We start from the raw sequence: 27,984 nt of genomic DNA on the forward strand, positions 1-27,984 counted from the left end.
TATCCAGGAAAGCCCATCTAAACAGCCATGTTTTCAGAGATCTCTTAAAAATTCCCAGTGAAAGGGCTAGATGTATTCCAAAGGTGGGGACCAACCGCCAAGAAGGCCCAGTTTCTGGTCTTCTCTTTCCAATGGTCAATGTTTTTTTTCTCTTCTTGCCCAGCCTGGGAAGATAGAATAGGTCAGGCAGATTAAAATGGAAGAAGGCATTTTGCCAGGTATCGAGGCCCCAAACCCTTTAGGTCCTTGTATGTCAACACCACCTTGAATTCTTTCCTATTCCATGTTGGTAGCCTCTTTCCTTAGGGAAAGTGTCCATGTGGTTGAGCTTTCCTCATTACAGAGTGAGAGGGTCTTCCACACATTCAGAATGTTAGTGTTGTTTTTTTAAATTAAAACTCCCACAACCCTTCAGCCTATACAGCCACTGGAATCTCGGAACTGTAGTCCAAAAATAATATTTATAAGCTGTGGGGGTTTACCAACACACGTAAAAGGCCCTAGTAGAAAGTAACACATTGGAAAGATTCTCCTCTTGAAGGTACAGACATGGAAGAAGAAATTGCCAAGGGACAAGAAGGAAGAGATTAGCACAGGCTCCTTTTAGGTTACGGAAGAAGGAAAAATAACAGGAAGGCCCATCCAGGTTCCAGAATAAAATGAGCAAGAAAAGGCAAGGGTTTAAGAAAGAGAGAAAAATAACTGCCTGAAGCCACATTAGAGACCTGCCAGCCCCCGTCTCCCACCCTTGCCTTTAAAGGGCCATTATTGGCCTCTTTGATCCCAGCACTTGGTAACCAGATGGTGTGACTGCCAATTATCCCCCCTCCCCCGCTGCCTCTCTCTCAATATAATTGATTTATTTCCTTTGCAACTGATCAAAAGCCACAGGAACGTTGAAAGCTGGGGAACAAAAATCAAATGCCTTAAAAAAAAAATTACGGTAACAGAAGCACCTTGAAAATTTAAAGACATTCGTGGCGAAATGAGCAAAGCCACCTTTCACTCCCCTACCCAGAGGCAGCAGCCAACAGGGAAGGGGAGAGAAAGGTGTGCAGTTTGGCGCGAGAAGGAGCAGAAAGAGGAACACAAGGATCCAAGTTAATTGCAGTCTGCCAGTGACACAGAGACAGAAGTGCTCTGGGCTGCTGATTGGGCAGCACGAGTCAGCTGATTGCCGGAAGCAGCAGATGCTGGGGATGCTTCTGGAATATGCGCACTACTGAAAAGGTTCCCTTTTGGGTCCCATCTCACAAAATTCCACACCAGCTGGTTCAAAGACATGTGTTTTCTCAGCCTTGTGGTGATGCTTCATGGGTTCTCCAAATGCATTGGACTTTGACTCCCAGAATAGCCAATGGTCATACTGATCAGAGCTTCTGGGATTTGATGTTCAAAACATCTGTGTGGGCAAAAGTTGAGAATCACTGCTCTAGTCTAGCATATCTGTAGCAGGCTCAGCTCAAGTATGAGCCCATAATCTGGGAGCTTCTCCTAGAACAGTGAGTTTCAAACATTGTGTTTGTTGGCAGGCTTTCATAGGAAGATGATTAGTCCAAAGTCCACCCTTCTGTGGTGGTGAATGGATGGTGTTCCAGGGTGTGGCTGCTGTTAACAAAAAGTTTCATCTGTGTGGATTAGATGGGCCAGATGTTTTAGAAGGCTGTTGGGCAAAATGCCACCGGCTACCACTGCATCACCTCACTCTCATTCTTGCTCATCACTTAATTGCCAGGCAGAGAGCCAATGATCATCTGGTTTAATTCTTCCATCTTGCTGTGAGGCTTGCTCACTCACCACCATCACTGCCAGGCAGCCAGAGAAGAAGATGGGTGAGCGAGCACTCCAATTTGTGGACATTTTCTCTCCTGCGGTGAGTTTTTAATTCTTAGAAAAGAGGTGGCAAGCCGGCCCACTGTCTCTGAGGAAGGCAAGACAGCCTGCTGCCTCTGAGGATGATGGAAGCAGTGGTAGGACTAGGGAGAGAGGGAGGTGACAGGGGGACAGTGGGAAGCGGGTGGGCAGTCCCCTCCCCCTGCACAAACCCAAAAATCAAGCTACGTATCAGTTTGTTTTTTGGGGGGTTCATGATGGTTCCTGGTTTATGGGTAGACATGAACCACCGGTTTTACGATTTGTGCCCATCTCTACATTTTCTGGTCTGGTGCAGCCTGTGGCAAGGTTTGGGAGGAAAACGGTGCCCCTCAGGCTCACTGAGGTTGCTCCCCACCCCTTCTACTGACACTTACCTACTTACTTACTTACTGTGGTTATGTACACATATGATATTATGGGATACAAATTACTCCCAACAGGAACAACTATTATTATTTTACAATTTACTTTGAAGGTTAATTATGAACAAGTTTTATGGAAGATTGAAATTATAAAGACAACACTGATTAAATGGAGTGGTACACGATAAACAGTTCCAAACTGTTTCTTTCTTTGATTGACTCATATGCCTGGGTAAAATAAATTGACTATAAATTTAAAAGTCAATGAGAATATATTTGCATAATCTATTTCTATTCCTTAAATTATTCCAGTTGGAAGAGTTTGCCAGTTCTTAGCCTTGGCCAACAAATGGCTTTTCCTTCAGGCCTTTGTGCCGTGCTGGCTTTCACTCAGTGACCCTAAAGGTTCCTTCACTGGTTACAGACAGACAGTGGCATATCTAGACTCTAATTGGCCATTTCATAAGGTCCCAGTCCACCTGTTCTTCTCAGGCCTAAAGCCAGCCTGTTCTGGGATGAGAAGTGGTTCCACTTACCTCCATTCAGATGGTTGAAAAATCATTCTTCCCAGTAAAGGTGATATAGTGAAACTGACCTGATTTTTTTTCAACCTGTGGTGTGTGTTTATTCCAACTTGTGGGTTCTTTATTTGAGATACAATCATTCCTGACCGTCCAAATTTTGAGGATCTTGAGAGGGTGTGGGTTGAAATCCAACAAGATAAAGTGGGCCCTTACCAGTCTCAGACACTTTTAGGAAGTATGCATTTGCCTGGGGGACTTCTGGATTCCAAAATTACTGGCCAGAAAGGAAGACGTACCTACTTGCTCATATACTATGGTGGGAATAGCAGTAAGAATCCAGTCTTGTGTGGTATTTGCTAGGCAGACAGTTGCTTCTTTGCAGCTGGGAGTGGAATTCCACTCCATTAGCCCTGAACACATTTCAGAAGGGACACTAGGCCAGCCCCCTTCCCCTTCTGCCCTTCCACCTGAGCAAAGAGCTGTTGAATGAGACAAGCTTTTGGCAACTGTCTGGTTGCTGAAGGACAGGCATTTTTACCGAGTGTGCGCTGCAATTTCTTTATTGATGTGCTTTATATTTTAAATTTAGTTGTATGGATTTGATTTGTACTCTTAATTGCCTTACTGGGAACTGCCTCAGGAGAAAGGTAAAATATAAATCCATTGAATAAATAAATGACCCTTCACTGGAGCAAAGAAGGTGATATGGCCTGAGAGATACGGGGTCACACCTGAAAAGTTGTGCAGTATACTGAAACTCTTGCATCAGAGGTTCTTTTTGTATTACACCTTGAAGAACTACAATGGAATAAACAATGGCGAGGTCAACTGGTGCGATTTTAAAGGCCTTTTTAGTCATCCAGGCCATGTCACTGTTGGAGACACAATACTGAGCTAGGACAGCCACAGGATAGTTCCAATCATAACCTTGCTGGAACAAGACTTTTCCTTTCTGCTCTTTTCGCCAGCAGACACCTTCATACAAGACTGTCGCTTCTAAGAGAGGGCAGCAGACATGCAGGGTGTGTGTGTGTGTTTATTTATTGTTCTAGGAAGCAGGGATCCCAGATCCTGATGGGCTGTGGACAGCTAGATTTTCGGAAGAGGAGCAATCTTCAGCTTGCACAAGAGCCAAATGCTGTTGATAATATAACTTGTGGCTCTAGATGTAAAATGTGGGGAAACTGAGGGGCAGGCCTGCTGTAGTCAAAATCTGAGCAGGGTGGCATGGTGCAAAGCAATCCACAGCTGCCGCCGCCCCCATGCCTTCTTCCACAGTAGAGGGCACTCACAAAGCCAGACCAGACACATTATATAGCAAAAATGTTTAATCTCTCCTTGATGTGTGTGTTTATTTACAAGTACTAAATCTGAAGAACATTAAAATAGGAAATAGCAGGATATTTACACAATCAAAGGGTGCCGGATCCGCCACTCTGGCACAGTTGCTTCAAGTCTGAAACAATCACATAAAGTTATCATGATTTTCTTTTTAAAATTTTACTATTAAAATTCTTTATTATTGTTTTCTCTCTGCCCCCCTCCAATGCCACCCCCCCTTCCCCTGTTTTTAAAGGACAGCTGATGTGGCCTTGACATTCCTTAGAAAAGAAGGAGTGGCAGATTTTGTAACTCTTGCATTAGAAATCTGAGAGAGAACTGGAAGGGCGCCCAGTAGGAGGAAAACCACAAGGAGGTTCAACAGCTTCGATCACTGACTTGGACAGTGCCTAATCCTGTGGTTCTGTTTCTTATGTTTCTTACTTGTGGCTGTTTCTGAACCACCAGATCCAAGGGACTTGGGGCGATGGGATTAAATGAATAACAGGGCAAAATGAATACCCAAAAACATCCTGAGATGAGTGAAGATCGCATTGGTCTTTTGGCCAGACTGTCTGGAAGAGAACCAGCAGAGGCTGTGCAAGGAACGCCACCTAATGAAGATGGCATGCACCTTTGAGTGCATTAGTAGAATCCAGTCATCTTGTCATACACATCTGGAACTCTACGCAGGATACTGAGGAGACCCGGTAGTGGTACCTAACTCTGTCTTAACGCATTCGCTCTCTGCTAGGCCAGTCTGAGCCATGAAATCAGAAGCCAGGACAAAGAGACAAAGAATACACTAGACACTTTCCTTATTAATCTGTCTTGAACCATTTCCTCAGAGTATCTTATTTCTGGACCCAAGCTATTTCCTATTTCCTTATTGTTAAGCTAGAAGGGACTCCCTTCATAGCCTAAGTCTGCAGTATCCTTCAAATCATGACACTCTCCTTCGAACACTTTGCTGCCATGGTTAGGATATTGGGGATACAGAGTAGAGAGCTCCAGGGAGGTGATGAAATGCGATAAAATGTTTGTAACAATGGATGAGAAAAGCTTAAATAAAGCCAGAAAAAAATTGATGTGCATTTCTCATATCTGAAGGAGTACTGAAATCATGAAGATGCTTTCTATAAGTCTTTAATGACTGGAACCTGTTAATAGTTTTACTAGGACAGGATCACAGATGATCTTATTGGCAATGCACTAACATGGTGCTTAATGGCAATTTTCTCTCTCTCACAAACACACACACTCACACAAACACACCTTCAGAAACAGACATCTGCTTTTGATTTTAGGTGCTCATAGGGACCATAGTCATACCTAATGTCACTTAAAAGCACTTGGGTAAAGGGGAAACACACCAGACTGTCCAACTTGCCCAATGCTGATTAAAGTTCTCATGATACTTAAAAACTGCAAATAAACATTTCACTTGCAAGTTGTTCCAAACAAGGAAGTCCTCTTCTCTATAGCCATTATAAAGGCCTGCCTTTGGTTTTGACAGCTTTTTTTTTTTTGCTTTGCTTAATCATTATAACAGGGTCTATAAAATCAGTGCTAGCCCTGTCCCAAGATATCAACAACTTATATCTAAAGCTTCCTTTGTCGTATGATTATTTGAGTATCAAAACACACATCAAAAGATTTTCCAGAATACTAATTATACAGATGCACACAATCAAAGACCTACAAAATCTGAAGAAACATCAGGGGATTTAACACTGCTGCTGAAGCCCCTGGCAGCATAATTCCGAGATGTTTGAGCACAGATGTGTCAAAGGGCAACATAACCAGATGAAAAGTGCCAATGAAATATTTATACTTGTGGGAAGCAATAATATCCTGCTTCTTCTCCCACTGCTAATCCCACTCTGAATGGGGGAATGAAACCAAATGGCTACATCAGAATGACCCCTCAAGGGAACTAAGTGGAAGCAAGGACACAGCAGCCCAAAACCCAAAAGTGGAAAGGCTTAAGGGAAGTGTTGCTGATTAAGAACAAAGTTTCCTCCAGTGCAAGAGGAGGTGAGGCAGAGGTTCATAAGCATGAAGTAAGCCACCTTTGCCTGCCCCTAACAGATAACCCTCCAGTGGAATATTTGTCTCTGAATGTGGGAATTAGATCAGTCAAATGCTGATCAACAGAAAGGGGGAGATGTAGTAGCAACACTGCACAAAGAGATACAGATTTTGTCTGAATGGTTTTCAACATATTTCTCCTCCGTGGGCAATCGGAAAGCGCACTACAGCACTGTGTTCCCTGGTACCTATTGTTACCAAATAACCTATGGATACCATTTTAGATTTGAACAGGACCGATACAGTATGCGCTGCCATGTAATATTCTCTATGCATTCAGGACTGGACATAAGCATCTCTCTTGCACATTTTTAGTTAAGAAAGGATTATTTAAATTAATGAAAAACAACCCCTTGTTTAGCTATGAGGGCAGATGGTGGGGGTAATTACCAGCTAAAATGGGGCCTTGGTATAAGAAAGTGCTGCCATACTATAACTCTTGAGTGCTAAGTATGGTATTTCTGTAAATTCTGTTCTGAAATAGAACTAAATGCTAGATAGGGTCTTTAATACTCAGGTGTTATCCATGAATGCCCTTACATACGTCTTCATACTATTGTAATGTTTGCTCAAGTGACAATCACAGTCAGAAATGTTCTCAGTAATGTTTAATTAAAAGTTTCCTTTCTGTTGCAAGTTCAGCCAGATTTATGGTTTTCCGTTGTGTTCAGATTAGAAAATCATGGATAAATAATTTGTTACTCCTTGAATAGATCCTCTTAACCGCACCCACCCATTTCTTTTTATGTTCCTGTGTGTGTGAGCTTTTAGTAGTGGTTTTCTTTCACTACAAAAAGAGAACATCTTGGAAAAGAAGCTTTTCTTGGTAACAGCCCCTAGAAATGGGTACCAGGGCAATTAATCACTAATGTCTCAGCCACAATCAACAGAAACCTATGAAATGGGTAGAATATGAAAACAGGATGGACTAAAGGCACAGGCATTTAAGACCCTCAACACCCACTGTATCTGTACATGCAGGACAGGCTAGTGGTTCAATTACTTTGACTATTTAAAAAATTACCATAAAGCAGGCCTGAGGGAAAACCAACTAAGGACAACACAGAAAAGGCCTCCACACAACAGTCATTTAACAATGGTGTTGTCTGGATGCTCCATTCAATAAGTAAAAGATGGGCATTCCGGAGAAAAGTGCTAGCATGGAAATAATCTAGCTCTGGTAAAAGAAAAACTGCCCTACTGAGAATTGAGAGTATAAAGAGATTCTCTCCTTATTCAATGGATCTGTTCCATATGAACTCTTTTCAATACTGAAAGAATATCTGCTCCCATACAATGGTAGCTGTTGATTTAAGCTGAACTGAAATGCAAAATATCAGGGAGAAAAGGAAAAAAAAAGGGATGACAATTCAGGTGCAGTTGTCTGCTTTCCATGTGCATCTCTTCCCTGCCTGTGGCAAAACCACTGCATTTTTGTGCGGGCTCAAGTCTTTGTTTACAAAGCCATTGGCTCTCTCTTTGTGAGCCACAGTCCTACCACTGAATGAAGTCAGAGGAAAAGGGAACCTCCCCTTTTCTCCCATCAGACGGCCATTCCATAGGGACTCAATAGTGACAGTCACACAAACACACACACACACACAGAGCACAGGAAGCCCCAGAATGAGAAGGACCACAATGCAATAAGCAAAACAAAAAGTCTATGTGTATGGAGACAGACACCTCTTTTTCCTGGCCCAATGTTCGAATAATGCCCCACCTGATTTAGCCAATTTTCCATGGGTTCAATGTACACTTCACATGCAGAAATGTATTATCCAGGATGTTTACATTTCACCATCGTGGCATCTGCCTGTGTTCCTGGGCATCAACATACTCTTGTACAATTTAGAAGATCAAATATTAACATAAGGCCCAGAGAGCAACTTTTTTGACAGCCAGACCCACATACCAGATCAATCTGAAGCACCTAAATGTAAACTGGGTAGTTTAACGGTTTTCCACCTATGTCTGAAAGATCCAGGGAAGGAATGCTGACCTTCATACACATTCCTCACTGCTAACTTTTCTTTTTACTGTTTGGTTAAAGACATCTTTCTCAACAGCCTGACTATAGAAGGATGGCACTTCAACTAGGATCAGTAATTGAGATGGTAGGATAAGATTAATTTGGCTAAAGCCTTCAGAAGAGAGAAAATCCCAGCCTAGTCCTGGAAACTGAACAGATTCCCCCCTTGCATTCTTCAGGCTCTTCAGATTGATCCAACTCTGATGAGCTCCATAGTGTTGTCATTCTGTGTGTGTGCATGTGGGAAGCCATAAGAGAATGGTGCTTAGTTGATGCAAGCACTTAAACATTTCTCTCCAGTGAAGTATCCCAAGATATTGGTGAGATGAGATGCCTAGATAAGAAAGGTGTTTAAGTGAGAAGCAATTGAGAATGGAATGTGGCTTTTTTCTTTTTCTTTTCCTCCAGCCAAATCAGTGCTCTCCAGTAAATCAAAACAGAGGAGAGATTCGGTCACTTGCTTTTATAAGGTCACAAGTACACTTGCAGAGTGCCCAAAGCCAAAAGATCCAGGAGCCTTCACAAGTATCAATCCCATAATATTCTTTATGCTCTCAAAAGACCCTTCCAACAGAGGCTAGGGAGGAAAACCTGTAAAATATTACAGTAGATTTTGTGTGTAGCAACATTGAGCTGTCCTTTAAAAGTTTTGAGTACCATTTCCAGAATAAACAGTTGATGTTAATCTTTTTCTTGTACAAGTGACAAATTAATTCCAAAATTTTAAAAATAAAAAGGTCTAAACAAACCTCTAGTATTCAACACTTGCATTTTTTTTCTTTTAAAAAAAGATCAACTCAGACTAAACTCTAGCACAATCATGCAACAGCCCACAGATCCTATGGATCCAGACACCTCAGGATTCCATAGGGTTTTTTTGTTTTATTTTATTGTCTCCTTGTCTTCTCCTCTTCCTCCTCTTTAATAATAAAAAAATTAAAAAGGCTAAAAACAAAATTACAAAGCAATCTGAGATGTATACAGAATTTAAGAGATTGTTCTGCTTGATGAGAAATGTTTGATTTTATTCCCCACATTTGGTATTTTTCACTGCTTGTGTAAAAAAAACCATGGCCAAAATCGTACTGATACTCCTGTAAGGTTTAAATAACTTGCTGTGACTGATGATATTTTCTTTTGTGTCTTGATCACATGCTCCGCTACTCACCCAATGGCATAGCACCTTTTCAATTAGCCACAATAAGTTACACCAACCTTACTAGAACACCAATAGGATTCCAACCTATATTTGATGATCTCCTTCAGTTGACTATACAGTGCCCCACTGGGGCACAAGAATTAGATTGTAACAACATATATATATATATATATTTATATATACACACACACATATTTTAAATTTTAATTAAAAACTTCATTACATCCTTCTCCTCCCCTTATTTGCACTCTAGGGGAATAGACAAACCTAGGCTCGGTATGTTCTGCAGGAGCCTCTCTTTAGCATTACCTTGGCTGAGACAGCAATTTCTATATGGGTGAGTAGTCGAGGGTGGCAAATCTGGTGGATTTGATCACCTGAGTTGAATTAGGGCAGTGGCTTGTCACAGTAGTAAACTCAAATTATGATTATAGGCATTGCAAGAGAGGGTATTTGGCTACGGTGCTATGCATGCTTACTTGAGAGTAGATCCCACTGAGCTCAGTGGAACCAACTTCTGAATAGACCATCATACAATGACACATTTAAATGAAGTATGGACGGAGCATCCAATGGAATGGTGAAGCGTTAATGAAAAGAGACTGTAGTAAAAATAAGAGAGATTTCAGGAAGAATTCTAATAAGACCCTTCTGTCTTTCATAAGCCCTTGCTGTTAGTTTTGGACTCATTAAGCCCAAGCCATATGGGTATTTCAGGTTCTTCAGAAATGTCTTAATCAGTGTTACTGGAAATTTGTTCTTTTTATTTCTTTATGTGAATGCATAAACTGCCCTGTGATACAGGAAACTTAAAAACTGTACTACTGTACAATTTAAAATGGAATGGGGGGGGCAACATGTAGATTGGCCCACAGGAGAGCCACTTTCTCATTTGCTAAGCTTCCCCTTGTAAAGTAGAAACAAAGATGCGGAATTAGGTTTGCCCACTCAAAATCTTAACATAAAAAAATAAACAGAAGCCTCAAAGACTCCACCTTGGGTTGGACAACGTAGCAAAGAACAAAAGCAGGACTTCTGTTGCAAAAATGATCTCCTCGGCAGTCATCCATTAGCCCTGGTCCCAGCATCAGTCAGATGGGAGTGGAGGATGCTCTGTTGTCTCAACAAAGATTATTATTTCCTTGCTTTCTAGGGAAGCTGAGAGGCAAGGTATTCAAAAGGAGCTATGGGAAATATAGCTGCATGTGACATCAGACCCATTAAAAGTACTCATCTAGAAATAACAATATCCATTCTAAGCCCTTTACTTGGGGACCATGACTTCCCCATGACATCAGCACAAACAAGAGAGGAGGAATACTGAAATCTTGTGCTGCCATGCAATTATTACAAAACCACACTTTCTTCTCACTTTATACCACCTTCTCCGTTCTCACAGGCCAAACCCCAAAGAAATTTGTAAGTGTCCTTACTAATTTTTATGAAGACGATAGTTTGCTGTAGATGGGACAATTTTGTTATGGATCATGTTTTGCAAAATGCCCTATGTTTTGCTGAAAGTGAGATGATGCATTAGTCAGACATTCTAAAGAACCGTGCACAGATGTACACGCATCTACAGGATCAAAATGAAAGAGGGACCCATCAATTATATGCTATTTCATTTGGGGCTAAACTAAAATTCTGTGCGGTTCTTTCTTTGATCTTCATCTCTTTGGATGAAGTCTGCCCTCATGACATCTCTCAACTAGGCCCAGTATTACTATAGTCTTCCAGTGCCATGGAAATGGAAGGAGCAAGGGTTTTAACATAGGGAGGAATAACCAGGCCTTCTGGACGGCCCAGACCCTATTTTCAAGTGCTACTGCATCTGCTACTAAGAAGGCTTGCCTCTACTAAAGAAGAGGGAATACTGTACTGAGAGTTGGCTCCAATGGGAGAATTGCTTGTTTAAAAGTGCCCATATCAAAATGCCCTACAAGGGAAACATTTACCTATAGTGGCAGAGGGCATCTCTCATGGGGGAAGGGCAAGGAGGGCTTCTCAAGAGTTTCTTAGCTCAGCTTCCAAACAGACCACCCTATCCTGTCTATAAAAGGACAAGGAAGAGATTTTTCTGGAAAGTGTGGTGTTTCTAGAAAATAAGGCTTGTTGCAACAAAACAGGGAAAAAGCATCCCCCACTTCCAGAAAGCTCTTTGCCTTCTTGAACCTCAGACTCCAGTTACCCTCTTTAGCAGCATTTGAAACAAGAGCATCTATTTGGCCTGTGCTACTAAACAACATTCAAACGAAAAATGGCACAGGGCAAAGTGTAGGAAGAACCAAAGATGCTGGGACTCTTACCTTGGTCCCAATCACCCTATTCCTATCCCAACCAAATGAAGGTCCTTTCTTTCATCACAAGAAAGAAAATCTTGCAAAAATTTGTTGAAAATTTAGAATCCCCCCCCCCGGCGCCTTAAAAAACAAAACAAAACCACAACTAGCTTCTGGAAATTGTGCAAATATAGCAGTTAACACTAGAGGCAGAAGGCCAGAGAGAGAGAAAGGAAGAGAAGATAGAGTAGGGTTGTCAGGCAAGGTGGGCAAAGAAAGGACAGAAAGGGGGTGGGAGACAAAACTATAAGCCGACCCACACACCTGTTATGGGGAAACCGTAATGTAAAAACATTGTCCTAGACATTAGTGCAGCCCCCCCAACCTTCCGTTGCCAGATCTGGGATAGGCGTTGGTGGGGGCGCTGAGCTGGATTTCTTCCTTCTGACCCTCTTAGCGCCTCTCCTGGGGGTCCTTTAGTTTCTTTGCCATGTCATTCCTTTCAAAAGGTCTTTAGACACAGTCAAGTTGCTTTCGATACCAGCGGCTTAAGTCTTTGCTGTTTGTGGGTGTGAAGTTTTCGGGGGTGCAGCAGGCTCTGTTTTGTGCTACACCCCAATGTATTCTCTTGCTTGCTTTCTTCCTGCCACCGCACGCCTGCCCTCTTTCTCTTTCTCTCTCACTCTCTCTCAGTATCCACTGCTAGGGAAGTCTGCAGTGCCGTCTTTCAGCTGCTTAGGGCCATTGTGTCAATTGCCTGCTCCAACTTACTCCGCAGCCGTTGCCTTCGGGCTTGTTCATCCTTCTCTAAAGCAGCTAAAATCTGGCAAGGAAAAGAACACACAAAACCAACAGTCAAGAAAGATTTTCCTCCAAATTGAAACACTCTTTACAAGTGCCAGTGTGGAAAGGAAGGCCAAGTGAGACCTCCCTAAAACCACCAGTGGGCCAACCAAAAAGATGAGGGAAACGCCTATGATGGAACCTCCTACAAAACACCAAAAGGGAAATGATGGCAAAAAAAAAAAAAGAGAGAGAGAGACTCACTTAAACTGACTCTCAGTATTATTTCAGGAAATTTAAGGTCCCCTCCCAGTGTTTTTCAGGGTAACAGGGAAAACAGGGTACAATGCTGGGGAGGAAGGAAGCTCAATGTACTACTCCTTTGTCTCCACTTTCTCCCTTAGTCTGGCTTGCTTCTCGTTTAAAAGTTCAGCTGGTAAAAAAAACATTTTTTGCCACCATAGTGAGGTAGGAATGGTAGGAACAGGATGAGAATCTCAGAGTGGAAAAAGGCTTAGGCACCTCCTGCACACTACTGATTTTCTGTTTTGAATGCACCCCACAAATCAGATATTAATCTACAAAGAAACCAAAGTCCTTGCTAACAGAATATCTATCTATGCTCTCATGTTAAAGGGGCATAAAGGAATGTGTCTTCATGGGCATACACATTGAGAATTAAACATCCTAAACTGTGGGATATTTTTCTAGGAATGTTACAGAATTTTCTTCTTGAAATGATTTTCTGGAGAGAACATTTGAGCAAGAGGTCCTAGTATTTTAGTATCAGCTAAGTCAGAGTAGTAAAACTTTATCAACGCATCAAAGATAACAAAACATCAAGTGAAACACTATAGCAGTTAGGAATCATTCACTATTCAGCATTTACACATTTTATCTGAGAGGACTATGCTGTTTACTCCCACATGTGAAAAATATGCCAATCCCCAAAATTAATGAAAACTGATCACAGTGAATCTAGGATAGAGTCTGATCCTATCTGCCTCTTTACCTGGTCACATGTACAGTTACACTCTTTAACCTCTGGTTTCTCAGTAAAGCTAGAGAAACTGCTGATGAAGAATCTGAATCTGCTGGACGAACTCAAGCTGATTCTACACGCAATCTTGACGCCTGCCTCAGTCCGTATACAACCTCCTTGCTATGGAGATGCCTTCACAGCAGAAGAAACACTGCAATACTCAACTGAAATCCCTAAAAAGGCATTTAGAAAACATTCCATGTATTTAAATTTTTAATGTTTTAATGTGTCAATGTTTGAATGTTATCTTTTTTTTATGATGTCCTATATGCGCTGGAAAACAGGGTTTGGCAGTTCAGTTCCACCCTGTGTTTGTGGTGGTGCAGAGTGAATGTGAACAATTAATCCTAAGGCTGTGATTTATCTGTGAACCACCCAGAGAAAGGAAGGAAGGAAGGAAGGAAGGAAGGAAGGAAGGAAGGAAGGAAGGAAGGAAGGAAGGAAGGAAGGAAGGAAGGAAGGAAGGAAGGGAGGGAGGGATCCCTGAATCTTGGGGACAGGAAAAACCGGAGTTGAGAAAAGATACAGTAAGGCCATGGTTGACTGTCTGGAACCCTAAACTGTAATACTTAATAATACTGTACAGTGTTTTGTGGAAGCTCCAACTTGCAGAGTTTTTAGAAAGAAAGAAAGAAAAACGAAAGCACACAGACATGCATGCATCTTGTATTTAATGCAACTTGAATCTTCCCTGAAAGATTCCAGGGAAAAGCTGACAGGGAATGTGGAGGACCTTGATCAGCACACTTCAATCTGGAACCACTAACCCACATTACTTGCATATTCTGTTCTCATCTAATTCCGAAAATCTCTAAATCACCATTTGCATGCAAGGTTGAAAATCTTTGAAAACCCCCACTTTTACATTCTATAATCTCCCAAGTTATATGAACTGAGGAGTGGCCGTGGTTGTAGTGAATAGGGCTTTGAAATGGTGAAGGGAAAAAGGTGCATTTGCAGAAAAGGCAGGTGCTGAGGTTCCAGAAAAGGGGGATTAAGAAAGTGAGAGGATGGAAGAATAAAAGAGACTCCCATCCTCAGAAGTCCCTTGAACAAAGGCCCATCTCCTTTAAACTGCACTACCAGATAAGGAAGAGATGATTAAAATGCAAACCTATCAGAAATCCCATTATAGTGGCTAAGTTTGTTGTGAGAACAAGGTGGATTTCTCTTTCCAATTAAATGTCAAGGCATCCATCAAAGGGGACTTGATTAACCATTTCATTGGCTGCATAATTGGAAACAAACTCTTGTATAATTAATAGACTGACTATTAGGAGGCAGGAAAGGTCCATCACAAGCCCTACAGGTAATTCCTTAATATGGAAATCAGTTCCTTTGATTAAGAGCAGCTGCAGTGCCCTACAGGTCTCTTGCACTAAATGTGCAGGACGTGCTGTGGAGAGTACACCGTGCTGTAGCTTGACGCCTTGCGGATGCTGAAATGCTTAGAAGTGTCGTGCAGATTATAGAAAGGTTAGTTGCCACATAGTTAGTAAATGCACGTGGCACCGGAAAACAGGGTTTGGCAGTTCAGTTCCATCTGTCTGTGTGTGTGTGGGTGGTGGTGGTGCAGAGTGAATGTGAACGATCAATCCTAAGGCTGTGCTTTTAAGGGGGTAGATCTCATTGAACTACTCCTGACAACACTCCAAATATCAAAGGGGATTCCACAGCCTCCATGGAATAAAAATCTGGGCCACTCATTCTGCACGGGGAGAATCTGAAGCTAAGCTTGGCCACGTGAAAGGCTCTTGATACGTCATCTCAGGACCCCTCCCTGCCACCAAGCAGGAGACCACTGGATGGTGCCAAAAGCGCTCAATGCAAACAAAAACATCCCGCTAGGTTGAGTGAACTAAAATCCTAAAGGCACTGGGCCCAACAAGCAGGTGGGAACACGTCTACCCACCGTCCCCAATTCCCCTTCCAGCACAGAAGTCTGGGAATGCAGCAAGATTTACAGCCAGTATTTGCTTGATCTTCTGTTATCATGCTACCCTTCTGAGAGTAAAAGGGGGAAAAACTACAAGGCTTATAAAGAAAGAGATACATGTCTGTCACCTGCTTTCAGGAGCTAGGGCTGCCGTGATTAGGAAGATGCAAAACCCCAAATGAAAATTAATTATAATTCTCATTCAGCACCAATGACAGCATATTATAGCACTAAACAACAGGAAAAATTATTCTCTCCTATTTTGCATTGAAGAGGGTGCAGTCGGGCGGCATGTAATTGTGTTTAATGAATGAAAACAAACAAAAGGAACAGCTGCTATTTATTAATCCCATTACAAATAATAAAAAGAAGTTCCTGAGAGCTGTAAACATACAGGCAGTACTTCTCAGAGTGGGCTATGGGTGCACATTCAACAGATACCAGGCAGCCCTTAACCGAGGAGGAGGAGGAGGAGGAGGCAAGGCAATTTATCTTACACCCAGCTCATTAAAATCACACTTTCTGACCACACAGTTCTTGGCTTGTTATTAATATTCTGCTTTCAAATCCTGACGGATTTGTAATAAAGGTGGGATGGTTTTGAATGGGAATGTTGGTACCTGAGCGATCCGCCCCACGGCTGGCCGTTGCTATGACCATGTCCCTAAGAGCAGCTCTTATTGGGTGCCACCTTTGCTCCCAGCTAAGGGAAAGGATTTTGGATGGGGAAATGCAGCAGCTGTGCCGGCTCACTGCTGGGGCCTGGGTGGACCTGACATTTTTTCTCATGTTGGGAGGCAGAGGTGAGAAACGCTTGGGGCTTTGTGTGTGTGTGGACTACAGAATAGCTAGTCAGCATGGGCAGCGGCCACACCATGAAGTACAGTACTCTGAGATCTGTAGTAAAACACAAAACAAATGTTTCCCATCATTTTAGTGGTGCAGCCTTAAGCTGTTCCTGGCTAGAAGGACTTGCACTTGTGCCTGCTCTTGAGAAAGGCACCGCCGGCATGGCGAGCATAAATCAGGGCCACAAACTACCAAATTTCTCCAAGAGAAAAATTCAAGTAGAATCTGTTGCTCATACGGCTACTGAGAAACAAAAGTAGTACTGACTCGACACATTTTATTATTTCATATGAATATGTAATGTGCTGCTCTCTTCTGTACACACAGGAGGTGGCAAATGACCAGTGCCTGCCTTTTAAAAGGATCTCTAAGGACTCTCCTCCTATGGCCCTACCAAAAGCTGCACACCATAGCTATGAAGCCCTTTCTGCTAGTCAACACCAACAGCATGAGCCTGATCATCTACAGAAATTTTGGGGTGGGGGCTCTAGCTGCCTTCCAAAAGAATTAAGTGACCACCTATGGTCAGGGAACTTTTTTACCTTTTACCCCCCCAAAAAAAATTTATATACATTGACATTACCCCTTGGGCTCTTGCCGTCCGCAGCTGACCCCCACCCTGCCTCTGTGTTCGCCTGGGACCTGTGGCCACTGTCTGGGCGGCCAGTCTGGAGCTGCCACACCGCTGGGAAAGCACATCCTTGGCGAGGGGAGGTGGGCGCCACAGGGCCGGCAGGTCCACTGGCCATGAGCTCAGGTGTGGTGGGGTGGGAAGGGGGCCTCCTCGCCAGCACGCCGGGTGGGTAGGCGCGGGGAGGAAGGAGAGCTCCGGCCAGGACTCCACCGGGCAAAGAGTCCAGCTGGCCTGGTTTGCCACCCTCCTCCGCACTTTAGAGGCAAGGAGGACAGGCGGGTGCCCTGTGCAGTTCCTCACCAGGGCTCACTGTCCCCGCAACGGAGCGCCCGCTTACACACAGCATCATCGGAAATAAAATGCCTGGGAGTAAAATGCCTGCCGCAACCATTCTCATTACCCCCGGGATTTTCATTTTTACCCCATTTGGGGTAATTTACCCCTGTTCCCTGACCGCTGATCTATGGTATACCTGCCTCACAATCACCTTTAAGACTACACAGTGTTAGCAGAGTAACTTGTGGATCTCCCCTTTGTAAGGGGACAGGCGAGTTATGCGTAGGTCCCCCCTTGCTCTCTCTTAGTTATAATATCTGAAGCTTTGTGTACATGCAAGAAAGACACTTCTTCCATGGCTCTTTATGCCTAGGGACTGGACCACAGTGAGTGTGTGATCCTCCTTTCATAGAATCATAGAATAATGGAAGGGACCTACAAGGTCATTGAGTCCAACCCCCTGTACAATGCAGGAATCCAAATCAAATCAGATCTATTTTCCTAGTTTTTTTTTTAAGCAAAAGCTCCAGTAAATCTGGACTGGAAGTAAAAGGCATTAGTTGGATGTTTTCTAACCTTATACTGCACCTTTATTAGCTGAGGGATCTAGACAGTTGTCCTATATCTTGGAAGCACCACATGGGGAGGGCAAATACACAGTGATCTCCAACAGCAATAGGAGATTGTGGAAGATGGAGGAGGAGAACCTTCAATATTTTCTTCTGTCATGGAGCAATCTGGATGTATTCATAAGCCTTTGCTAATATGCATCGCTCAGAAGGGGCTGGCATGAAGACTCGTTCTTGTGGTGTAGTAAATAGTCCTACATGTTAATAGCACTTCGGTTGACTGATGAGCAGCAGTGTGTGTTTAGGAACCGGAGAGACTGAAAGCTGGTCACAGATTCCAGGGGGAAGGAAGGGCTGGGATACAGAGCACAGCAGCAGGAGGCTGGCATGTGGTCAGCAACTCAACATCCCATCCTGGTGGGAACTCTGCTAAGGCTGACATGATGGATCTTGGGACTCCACATCCGAAGCAACATCAGTAAGAAGTACGTGTTTGGTCTGCAAAAAGTCACACTGCTGTCGGACACAAACAGGCAAATCTTCCCTGACTAGGCTAAGATGTAATTGCTAAAAGTATATATTCCCCCTTTTTGCATGTGTCTATGAACATGGATATATGCATCTATTCGAACTTATTCTTTCCCTAACCATCACAAGAAAGCGCACCCATTTATCTAATGCTTTAAATATAATGATTTACAAGTAATACTAATGCATTTTCAATGTGTTACAATTGTTACTTATGCTCTGCTCCTCCTTGTGCCATTTAAGTAATTCTTCACTTGGGCACTTCTGATTCTAATGGTCAGAGTTTCTAGTCCTGTACAGACTGCAGGAGTAAAGCTGAGCTGGGGAGAGCCGGGAGCAGCTGAGCAGCTTTAGCTGAAAACTACAAAGTGTTCTGCTAAAAAGCACATTTGAAAATGGTAAAAGAAATTATTCCTGCTGGGTAAGTCTTGTTGGACGTGCATGGGTGTCTCTTTCTCTGCAGCTGGAGTGAGGAGATCCTGTGTTAGAAAGTGTGTCTTTTACCAACCGAATAGTTTTCACATACAGTATATTGGAACCCCCATCCTTTGCTAATGACTGCATTTACAGTACCAGGGAGGAAAAATGCATGCCCAAATGGAGAAGGCAATTCCTAAATGACAAATATGCTTATCTGAAAATTATCGCATTAATCAACAAATCAACGTATTAAATATGCTCAGATTTAACTGTCAACAGCAATGAATTAAATCTCCCCATTTCTAATGTTTAACACCAAAGAATTCATCTTCTGGCTGAACTTTCTGACCTTTGCCTTTGCTGTAACTCTGTAAGGCAGGCAAATTGATTATTCATGCTTGTTCTACTAAAGGTCCTCAAGCTTCTGTACAAGAATGTGGGCCAATACAATTGAGAAAGGCCATGGCTGAGCACCAACCCAGGCTTCCAAATGTCTAAATCTTGTGCCCTATCTATTCAATCACAAATTAATGTATTCTTCAATTCTCTAGTCCAGTGGTTCTTAACCTTTGTTACTCAGATGCTTTTGAACTGCAACTCCCAGAAACCCCAGTCAGAACAGCTGGTGGAGAAGGCTTCTGGGAGTTGCAGTCCAAAACTCCTGAGTAACCCAAGGTTAAGAACCAGTGCTCTAGTCTGTTAAATTCACTGCTGTGCAACACCTTTGCCTCTTCCTCCTGGGATCCATTTTTTTCTCTCTCTCTCTCATTGTGTTCCCATTTCTACTGTTCCACTGAGAGGATTTTATTTCACCAGCTCTCAAAGGAACTTACTTATACCCATGCCCAAATGACAATGCAGGACGGTCTGGCAAATGCTCTTACAAATAAAATAAAATAAAATAAAATAAAGAGAGAGAGAAAGAGAAGATGACCCAAACCAAACCTCTTTATTGCTTTATGCAAGCCACTATCCCTTTCCCTCAGCTCTCATCTCTCAGTTGAGCAATAAAATCCATGTGATCCTATTACATATATTTTTATTAGTGCTATATATTTTATTGCTTTAATAAAGGATTGCAGAGATTGTATTCAAAAGGTTTGTTAGGGAGTTTGTGCCAATTACAGCAATAGGTTTTTAACTACTCTTAAAACTTTACTGGACGATTAGAGTAACTCTCTTGTGAGAGCCAACACCCCACTCCCCAACCTGCAAATCAGGTAATCTATGCACAGGTCCATTGGAATCACCCAGGATAGTGGAAAATGAAAACATTCCAGCAGAGAAAAGGTGATGTACCGAGATGGAGCCTCTTCCTTGTATTCTCCATGCTGCTGGCACTCCAGAGTAATTTATGAAATGGAGGTGGTGGGTAAGGGGCCTTCTTATGTTTTGCTATTTGTTTCATCTATTTTATGATACATGTTTTTCTATCTGACAATTTGCTGACATTGCCACAATGTTTTTGTATTTTATTTATTTTCTTATTAATATTTCTTACATAAAGAAGAAAAGGCTTTACACACACACACACACACACACACACACGCACGCACGCACGCACGCACACGCACACAGACTAGCCCATGCTTGTTTACCTTAAGCAATTTGACCCGTAACATAAAACGGAAGAGAGGAAGAAGGGAAAGGAAGCATGAATATATTATATACCGTATTTTTCGTGTATAAGACGCCCCCCACTTTTCTAACTCAAAATTAAGAAATCTAAGTGGGGCTTAGCAAGTGGAGGGGAAAACAAGGATCAAATCCCTGCAGGATCACTTTGATCCCTCCTTTCCCCTATACTTATTTGTCAGGGGCGGCAGCTTATTCTCCCTTCCTCCGCCAGTTATCTTTGTAAATATCTCCCACCCACCTCTGAGATAGTTCTGTAATTCCTGCCCCCAACACCTTGTGTCCAAACTCTTAGGCAAATCCAGCTTAGGAAGCAGGAAGTACTCTAAAGGGAAGGCAGGATTTGCAGGGTAAAATCAGCAAACTATGGGAGGCCCTGATGAGCAAACATGCAACTTCTCAGCATGTATTCACATTCTTGAATATATTGCTTTTACACACCACAAAGTAAAAGAAGCTGTATACAGGACTATTTTAATCATATTAAATAATGAAGTTGTGGTTGTCTGTGTACAGGAGGAGTTCCAGGGCAATATCTGAGCGCTTGTTGTTTTTTAAATCTAATTTGTTCCTGTGCTCAAGAGAAAGAATGATTCTTCATGGCCCTCTACAGAAGTGGGAGATGTAATGTCTAACTTGCATCTGCATGCCCAATTCCAACCACACTCCCAATGTTTTTCTCTCCCACTACATAAACACCTCTTCCAGCATCCCCTGTGCCAATAGAATGAATGCTGAATTGATCAAGAATCCCCCCCCCCCCGTGAAACTACAACACACTGAGGCAGTTTCTGTGCTGAACTCGTGTCTGGACCTGATAATGGACTGGATGAGGGTTAATAAATTGAAACTCAATCCAGACAAGACGGAAGTGCTGTTAGTGGGTGCTTCACCGGACAGGCTGGAGGGCCATTTCCCCGCCCTGAATGGGGCTACACTCCCCCTAAGGGACAGGGTCCGCAGCTTGGGGGTGCTCCTGGACCCCAGTCTAACACTGGAAGCCCAGGTGGACTCGGTGGCCAGGGGCGCCTTCCTTCAGCTGCGGAAATTATACCAGCTACGGCCCTACCTGGACGAGCGGAGTCTCATGACAGTCACACATGCACTGGTAACATCCCGCATAGATTACTGCAATGCGCTTTACGTGGGGCTGCCTTTGAAGACAGTCCGGCGATTGCAACTGGTCCAGAATCGAGCTGCGCGGCTGGTGAGTGGTGCAGCTGCCACGGAACATATCAAGCCGATTCTGTATAAGTTACATTGGCTACCAGTTGCTGCCCGGGCCCAATTCAAAGTGCTTGTTTTGACATATAAAGCCCTAAACGGCTTGGGCCCTGGATACCTGAAGGACCGCCTCCTTCCATATGAACCTACCCGGCAGTTAAGATCTAGCCAGGGGGCCCTTTTGAAAGAGCCGTCCCTTAAGGAGGTAAGAGGGACGGCTTGTAGACAAAGGGCCTTTTTGGCAGCTGCCCCCAGACTATGGAATGCCCTCCTGACTGAGATTCGTCTGGCGCCGACGCTGATGACATTTCGGCGCCAGGTCAAAACCTTCCTGTTCCAGAAGGCTTTTAATTGAAATAATATTAGCTGTGGGTCTGATGGCAATTTTAATTGTATTTTAATTGTATTTTAATTATTTTATCTTTTGCTGTATTTAATTTTAATTATTGTAAGCCGCCCAGAGACCTCTGGGTAGTTTGGGCGGCATATAAATTGAATAAATAATAATAATAAAATAATAATAAAATAAAATAAAATAAAATAAAATAAAATAAAATAAAATAAAATAAAATAAAATAAAATAATAATAATAATAATAATAATAATAATAATAATAATAATAATAATAATAATAATAATAATAATAATAATAATAATAATAATAATAATTTACTCCTAGGTGCTTTAAGTGATCATTTATAGCTTAATAAAAGCTATCATATAAAATATTTTTTGCCTTTTTTTGGCCTTTTCTTAACTGTATCAGTGGATCTAAGGACTGGACATAAAATCCGGTGAAAAGCTACTTTAAGAGGCACCCTCCATATGATACAACTACCCTTGCCATTCCTCATGATCAGGATTTTTGTCCATTTTTCCTTATCAAGAGACACAAAGTTTTTGGAATAAGGAAGAAGAAAGAGATTTGTAATAAATAGTAACATGGAGGCTGTTACTAAAAGCTCTGCTGCTCCTTACCTCGTCTTTGTACTTGGTGATGTATGAGTAGATCTCATGCAGTGCACTCATACTGTTGAACTGGCTCAGGTGTAACCGTGACTGCTCTGCCAGGTAAGCGCTCATGTCTTGGTCACTGATTGCTGGCATTTTAGCAATATCTGCATAATATCTACAGCAGGGAGCAGGAGAGACACAGCATGTTGATTAAAAACAGAAGGTGCTTAATCCAGTTAGAGAAAAAAATATTCTTTCTGAAGGTATAGCTGGAACCTTCCAGAAACAGAAACCAAAAGTCCTTTAGAAGATTCGAAACAGGGCTTTGTGCAGGTACAGGACCTCATTAGTGTGAGCCACAAAAAGCATGAAGAAGAAAAATCTATTTATTACGATGGAACAACTGTTTATTATGTGAAGGATATCAGATCAGAGCTTGAGAAAATTCTTCTTCTTCTTCTTCTTCTTCTTCTTCTTCTTTTTTTTTCTGGACTACCACTCTTGGAAGCCCCCCCCCCCAGGAGATGGCTGTTCCATTGAGGAGGTTCTGGGATTTATAACCCTATAAGCAACTTTTCCAAATGCTGGATCAGTGTCCATGGCTTCCCACTCCTCTGTCCAAAGACCATCTTCTGATGCCCTTTCACGCGGTGACAACTGGAAGCAGAAAGTTCTGTTACCCGTGAGAGAAGCCTTTGCGTGTCTTTCCATAATGAGAGGATTGGATGTGATTTGCTGAGAAATCCATGGTGCCCAGAAAAGTTTGTAGTGGAAACAGAAAGCAATTTGGGGGATCAGTAGAATCACCAGAGCCGACAAACTTCAGAGTGCTGGCCCAGGTCCAACACTGAAAAGTCAACAGCAGGCCTGGGATTAAGTACATTTCTAGGATTAATTTATGACTGGAAAAGAGACACAGATCCGTTCACAGGCAAGTCATTGTTCGTTTTTTGCTGCCTAACCGAAAACTCTTGAAGATACCTCATCAGGAGTTGGTGGTGTCATGCAGATGGAGTACTGGATCAAGGAGATCAAGGATGAAATCCCCGTTTGGCCCTGAAATTCACTGATGATCAGAATGCTCCCCTATCTTGGTGGACAGAAGATAAAGGTGACTTCCCTCTTTATTGGAAGCCCTTTTTACCAACTACGACGTGGTTCTGGAGGATCTCCTAACCCTTCAGAGCATCTTGCCTTGTGAATATAGTGAGGTTTTAAGGGAGAGGAAGAAATTGGCAAAGACTGCTTCTTTCTCTCTTGAGCAAATGGCGACACACAGCTGGGCATTTCTTTTCCCAGATGTCTCATTCTGCATTCAGCCTAATATAAATTGCTCCTTCCATGATAGTACTTGATTTATTATACATCAGTGGAGACTGTGAGCAAAGAAATAATCATTTGTAACTGGCTAGTTAGATGGCTTCAGCCTCCAACCCATGTTTACCAAAGCCTCTCGCTTTCCAGAAGAAAAACCAGAAAAGTTTACAGCTCCTTAAATCTTTCAAGTACATATTCCCAAAATCGAAGCCACTCACCTTTCTACCCAGCTCTTATAGTTGGGGATGTCCTTGGCATACAGTAGTTTATTGGAGGGAGAATCTTTCCCTAGCTTGTGCTCAGAAGTTGAGCAGGAGTCCATGAATGTCTGAGCCACCACTGATAGGCAAGCATCAGTAATACTGTTCTTGTGAATGTCAAACACAAACTGGGGATTCTTAATCACATTCACCCAAAAACGCAGAGGTAGACTGCAGAGAAAAATAAAGGAGAAAGTCAGGTTAGGAAAACATATTCTTAAAAAATACAAACAGAGCCCCCCCCCCCGACCATTACCTTTAGATGGTCAGCAATGCCAGAAACTGGGGCAGATATTCTCTCCTAAACTCTACACAGGGAAATGCTTCAGGAAAAAACACACCAACTATACCAGTTCTTGTCTTCTGTTGTACCCAGTTACTTCCTCTCAATATGGAATGAAGCACCCAGTAAGAACCTTGATATTATACAAGGAAACTGGATTATTTATTAAAGGCAACTGGTATTTACAAGGCAGGACTGAATATCAGAAATGTTGGGGCACCAGACTTTTCTAAGATGGGAAGAATATAAACACTTAGGCCACAGTTGATGCCACCCTTTTGTGGCATATGATGGAAATGAAGGCTGGGAGATTAAGGATAGTTGGACTTTGGATTTACCAGAATGTCAGAACTTTCTGCATTATTTTTTTGTTCTCAGGTGCCATCAAGCTGCTTCTGACGTACAGCGACCCTGTAAATTAACAACCTCCAAAAGGTTCTATCATTAATAGCACTGCTCAGATCTTGCAAACTAAAGGCTGTGGCTTCCTTTACTCAATCAATCCACCTCATATTCTGACCTTCTCTTCTTTGTTTTCGTTTCCCCCCCCCCCGAGTCTTGTCTTCTTATGAACAGTATTAAGCATGACACCCTCATCTTAGTCATTTAATAATGCATAAAACATGTCATAATGCATTGCATAACACTTCCAAAATCTCAAGTGGCCAATGTCACCAAATTTTGGACATTTCTCAAACACATTATTATACTAATAAATGTTGAACATTTAAAGCACTCCAACTTCATGCTCCCTTTTTTTACTTTTTTGAGAAACCTTCATACCTCCTTGCCTTTGCTTTGCTATCATTTAAATTCCTCTAAATAACAAATTTCATTTGTAATTTAAAATACCACAAAGGCCAGCATCCTGCTGGTTAGTTAGACTGGCATAAGCGCAGTGGAATAACTGCAGCAGCAAATTGCTGCTAGTTAAGAAGCTGCTGTTTGTCTCCCTCACCGCAAACCAATTTTGTAAGCTGGTGCACAGTGAGGGATACAAGCGGTGACTTAACTAATGACAATCTGCCACTGTGATCTACACCAGTTTATGTATGTAACAGGTCTCTGATCAAAAACGAATAAAAGTATTGTAAATTAAAATACACACAAAGAGTTTTTTTCTTTAGAAAAAGTTAATTAAAATGTTGTCTATCTATTGTAGAAATTCTTTTAGCTAATAAAAGCAGTTCTCTGTGAAGATCCCACAATCTCCCATCTTGCCGCTTGGACCTTCTTCACAATACTCTAATGGGGCACATTTCCCATTCCTGGAACCAATATTCCAAAATTTTTTAAGTGTGAAAATAACTTTCATAGGAGAAATGTAACCACAACTAAGGAAAGGAACAACTCTTTCCTGACCCATCCCCATGTATCCTTCTTGACCGAATCTCTGTGTCAAGAGGTGTTCAGAATCCATGAGACACAGGAGGGCGTGCCATTTCCGTATGCAACTCTTCTTTCACACTATTTTATAATCATCACCATCATTTTTGAACTACAGAGCTGGAAGGGACTCTATGGATCATCAAGTCTAGTCCCTTTCAAGGAGGCACAGTGGGGAATTGAACTCCGAACCTCTGGCCCCACAGTCAGAGACTTAAGCCACTGATCTATCCAGCAGTTCCATTTGACCATTGGTGACCCCACCTCACAATTTCCTTTCCCCATGAATTCAAACCTCTTAGCTAAAAGAGGAATGGACTGATAAGCACAAGCTGTTACAGCATGTCGAGTGCCACCATGACGTTTTTGACCCTAGCTCCAGCACAGAGATCCTTGGAGATAACTCTCTCCCTAGTTTTCAGTAGCAAAAATTCTTACATGTAGAAATCTAGTCTAAACGAAGCTAGAACCTTTCCTATTCATCTTTATTGTTGTTTAGTCGTGAACAAAAGCCTTGGCATTACTATGCAGGAGCCTTCCTTTCTGAGCTATCATGAACTGCAATCCAGGAATCAAGGAGATGCCTTCCCCAGCCATAGCTTTTGCCTCCCAGTACCACTTCCTCCTTTAATAGAGAAAGCACGGTGATAAATCAGTTCCAAGTACTTCCATGCTCTCATATCTCCATTTAAAAATGTTTCTTTTTCTGCCCTGCTAATTACTGACAGTTACTGAACTATACAAAAGCAATTTGGCCGCCATTTAACAAATGTCAGCAATAGAAATGCATGTTCTTATCCTCAGGAACAGGGAAAGCATCTGAGAGATGAAAACACCAAGGCAGCGGAAGGGAAGGGAATGGAGGGGAGACATGAAACAACATGTAGCAGAGCACTCACTAAACACGCAAATCCCTAAGTTTGGTTCTATGAAAAAAGCCGTGCCAATTAGAATCGTTCCCTTACCATTTCTCGGATAAGGGCTAGAGCAAACATCATGATCACGGTTAAATTAGATTCTGTAGTTCAGCAATCCTAGGTACAATGGCTGCCCAACTTGTGTTCACCATATCATAAGATTAAGGCATAGAAAAGCTGGCCCTTGGGCAGCTAGTACTAACAGAAGGTAGCTTAGCAGAAACATATTACAATCGATGTGTATATAAGGCTATTGTACATAGGCATCCTTCAGTCTCGAAAGACTATGGTAAGGTGCTCTGTATGGAGGACTTGGAACAGCGTCTAGTGTGGCTGAGAAGGCCAATTCGAGAGTGACAATCCCTTCCACACTGAAGATAAATCCAATCTGTCCCCTGTCCAGCTCCCTGATTTTGCTACTTTCGTAACTGCCTCTTTGCCTCGGCCTGCCGGACAAGGGTCTCTTCAAATTGGGAGAGGCCATGATGCACCGCCTGCCTCCAGGCTGAACGCTCAGATGTCAGGGTTTCCCATCTGTTAAGGTCCATTCCTAAGGCCTTCAGATGTCCTTGTATTGCAGCTGTGGTCTCCCTCTGGGGCGATTTCCCTGCACTAATTCTCCATACAGGAGATCCTTTGGAATCCGACCATCAGCCATTCTCATGACGTGCCCAAGCCAACGTAGACGTCGCTGTTTCAGTAGTGTATACATGCTAAAAATTCCAGCTCGTTCTAGGACTACTCTATTTGGAACTTTGTCCTGCCAGGTGATACCAAAAATCTGTCAAAGGCAACGCATATGAAAGATGTTCAGCTTCCTCTCCTGCCGTGCACAAAGGGTCCAGGACTCACTGCAGTACAGGAGTGTGCTCAGGACACAGGCTCTATAGACCTGGATCTTGGTATATGTCGTCAGCTTCTTATTGAGCCATACTCTCTTTGTGAGTCTAGAGAACATGGTAGCTGCTTTCTTGATGCGTTTATCCAGCTCGACATCTAGAGAGAGGGTGTCAGAGGTTGTTGAGCCAAGGTACACAAAGTCATGGACAGCCTCCAATTCTTGTGTGAAGATGGTAATAGAGGGAGGTGAGTCCACGCCCTGGCCCATGACTTGTGTTTTCTTCAGGCTGATTGTTAGTTCAAAGTCTTGGCAGGCCTTGCTAAAACGATTCATGAGTTGTTGGAGGTCTTCAGCAGAGTGGGCAACAATGGCTGCATCATCTGCGAAGAGGAAGTCCCGTATGCATTTCAGTTGGACTTTGGTCCTCGCTCTCAATCTAGAGATTGAGAGAAGGCTACACCTTCCATTGAAAACACTGAAACACAAGATTC

General features: G+C 42.6%; 1 protein-coding gene across 8 annotated transcripts in view; it reads right to left on the minus strand.

The window, feature by feature from the left end:
- Positions 1-4,071: 4,071 nt before the first annotated feature.
- Positions 4,072-27,984, minus strand: part of PLXNA1 (plexin A1) — a 389,988-nt gene continuing 366,075 nt past the window's right edge. For all 8 annotated transcript variants that reach the window (XM_072989530.2, XM_020801318.3, XM_078385248.1 and 5 more), the window contains 3 exons: positions 24,025-24,237; positions 22,514-22,664; positions 4,072-12,462 (listed from right to left, as the gene is read on the minus strand). In XM_072989530.2, the coding sequence (XP_072845631.1) occupies positions 12,367-12,462; positions 22,514-22,664; positions 24,025-24,237 (460 nt within the window). In that variant the 3' untranslated portion in view covers positions 4,072-12,366. The remainder of the gene's footprint in view (positions 12,463-22,513; positions 22,665-24,024; positions 24,238-27,984) is intronic.

This window comes from Pogona vitticeps, chromosome 2 (assembly GCF_051106095.1).
Source record: "Pogona vitticeps strain Pit_001003342236 chromosome 2, PviZW2.1, whole genome shotgun sequence".
Taxonomy (NCBI): domain Eukaryota; kingdom Metazoa; phylum Chordata; class Lepidosauria; order Squamata; family Agamidae; genus Pogona; species Pogona vitticeps.